The 1,827-nt window shown below is 67.6% G+C and overlaps 1 protein-coding gene across 1 annotated transcript in view; it reads right to left on the reverse strand.

Annotated features, from left to right (window-relative positions):
* Positions 1–911: 911 nt before the first annotated feature.
* The window catches only part of AURANDRAFT_64336 (hypothetical protein), a gene marked incomplete at both ends in the record, with an annotated part of 13,398 nt that continues 12,482 nt past the window's right edge, over positions 912–1,827 (reverse strand). The window contains one exon of the mRNA XM_009039231.1: positions 912–1,781. Coding sequence (XP_009037479.1) covers positions 912–1,781 — 870 coding nt within the window. The remainder of the gene's footprint in view (positions 1,782–1,827) is intronic.

Raw genomic sequence — 1,827 nt, forward strand, 5'->3', positions numbered from 1 at the left:
CGCCGGCGGCGCTGCGCGGCCGTGGATGCAGAGTGCACGAAGCCGCACGAGGCCGATGCGCGGCGCGCGCACGTACGCTGCCCAGCAGCCGCCCGCGTCGCGAACGTCGTCGAAGAGCTGCGCGACTTGGCATAAATGATCGACACGATGCTCTGGATTCGCCTCCTGCCGGTCCTGGATGATACGATTGGTGCCGTTTAACTTCTGGTGAGCTAATCGTGCTGGTGAAACACCTTGGGAGTTGGGGGCGTCGAAGTCAGCGCCGCGGCTTACGAAGAAGCGCACGAGATCAAAAGAACGCACAAGATCGATGGCGGGAGCCGAGTGCCACCGCGTTCTCCTGAGGACCTCAGAGAGCACCGTCTGAGTATTCTGAAATAAGGGGGAGTACCAAGCATATTGAATTTGCGTCTCGGCGTCGATCCGAGCCCCGGCGTCAAGCAGGAGGGCGGCCTCCGCGGGGGTCGCGCAGAAGGATAGAGGCCGGCCAAGATGCCCACATGCGTTTGCGTTCACTCCATGAGAAAGCAGCAGTCGAATCATCTCTTTCCTTTTCTCACGTTTGTCAGCACGAAGCTCGACACTTCGATTAGATATGAAAACATACTTGTGACGTAGAAACTCAAAAAGCGCACAGTGATCTGCGTCATCCAACGTGTCGAGTGGAGCGGTTTCGAGCCACGCCCGCACCTCGCTGATCTCAAAGCGGCCGTCGCGGAACAACTCAGCAATCGCCGCGCGCGCCATGCGCTCTTATATTTTTGACCTGGGCATGGCAATAAATCGGCGAAGGGAAGTCTTGGAGCGCTCGAGTCGATAGGGCCTGCCATACGATAGGCCACACCAGTCGCCCCAGATCTCAAGCGGCGAAGGTTGCGGCAGCTAAAAACACCACAGCTAAACACAGCGCCTCAGCCCGCGCCCTCGAGGACCCGTCGGAGCGCGGGCGGCCGCTCCTCGACGGGCTTGCGCCGCTGCTTCGCGAGCCACTCGCCGAGGCCGAGGTCGGCCTCGCGATGCTTCCGGGGCACGCGCGTGTGGCCCTCGCGCGCGACGAAGGCCGCGAGGGCCGCGGCGTAGGCGTCCCCGCGGTCGTTGGGCGCCCAGGCGAAGCCGAGCGCGTCGAGGAGCGCCGCGCGGTCCGCCGCGAGGGCCCCCGCGCGCTTCAACCTTCGCTGCTTGACGACCCACTGGCCGAGCTTGCGGCCGTCGAAGGTCGTGAAGTTCGCCGGCACGCGGCAGTCGCCGCGCGCGGCCGCGTAGCGCCCGAGCGCCTCGTAGGCCGCGTCCCACCGCGCCTCGCGCGGCGTGCTCCAGGACACGCCGAGGCCGTCGAGCTTCTCCGCGTGGACCGGATCCAGCAACCCCGCGTCGGCCCTGTTCCGCTGGTCGAGCAGCCAGAGCCCGAGGCGCGCGCCGCGCTCCGTCGCGTTGCGAGGGACGTCCGCGTGGCCCTCGCGGCGCACGAAGTCCGCGAGGCGCCCGTACTGCGCGCGCCAGGCCCGCTCGCTGTCGCTCAGGAGGATCCCGCCGTCGAGCGCCAGGAGCTGGGCGCGCCGCCGCGGCTCGAGGCGCCCCGTGCGCGCGAAGCGCCGCTGGTCGCCGAGCCAGCGGCCCAGGCGGACGCCGCACGCGGTCACGTGCGCCGACGGCACGCGCGCGTCGTCGTGCTCTTGGGCGTAGGCCTGGAGCAATCCCAGCTTGTAGACCCACTTGCCGCCGAGCTCCTCGGCGGCGCCGTTGACGTGCGCGACGACGCGCTCGCGCTCCGCGTAGGCGGCCTGGAGCTCCGTCCACGAGAGCCGGAGCGACTCCGCCTTGTAACTT

This window comes from Aureococcus anophagefferens (assembly GCF_000186865.1).
Source record: "Aureococcus anophagefferens unplaced genomic scaffold AURANscaffold_10, whole genome shotgun sequence".
Taxonomy (NCBI): Eukaryota; class Pelagophyceae; order Pelagomonadales; family Pelagomonadaceae; genus Aureococcus; species Aureococcus anophagefferens.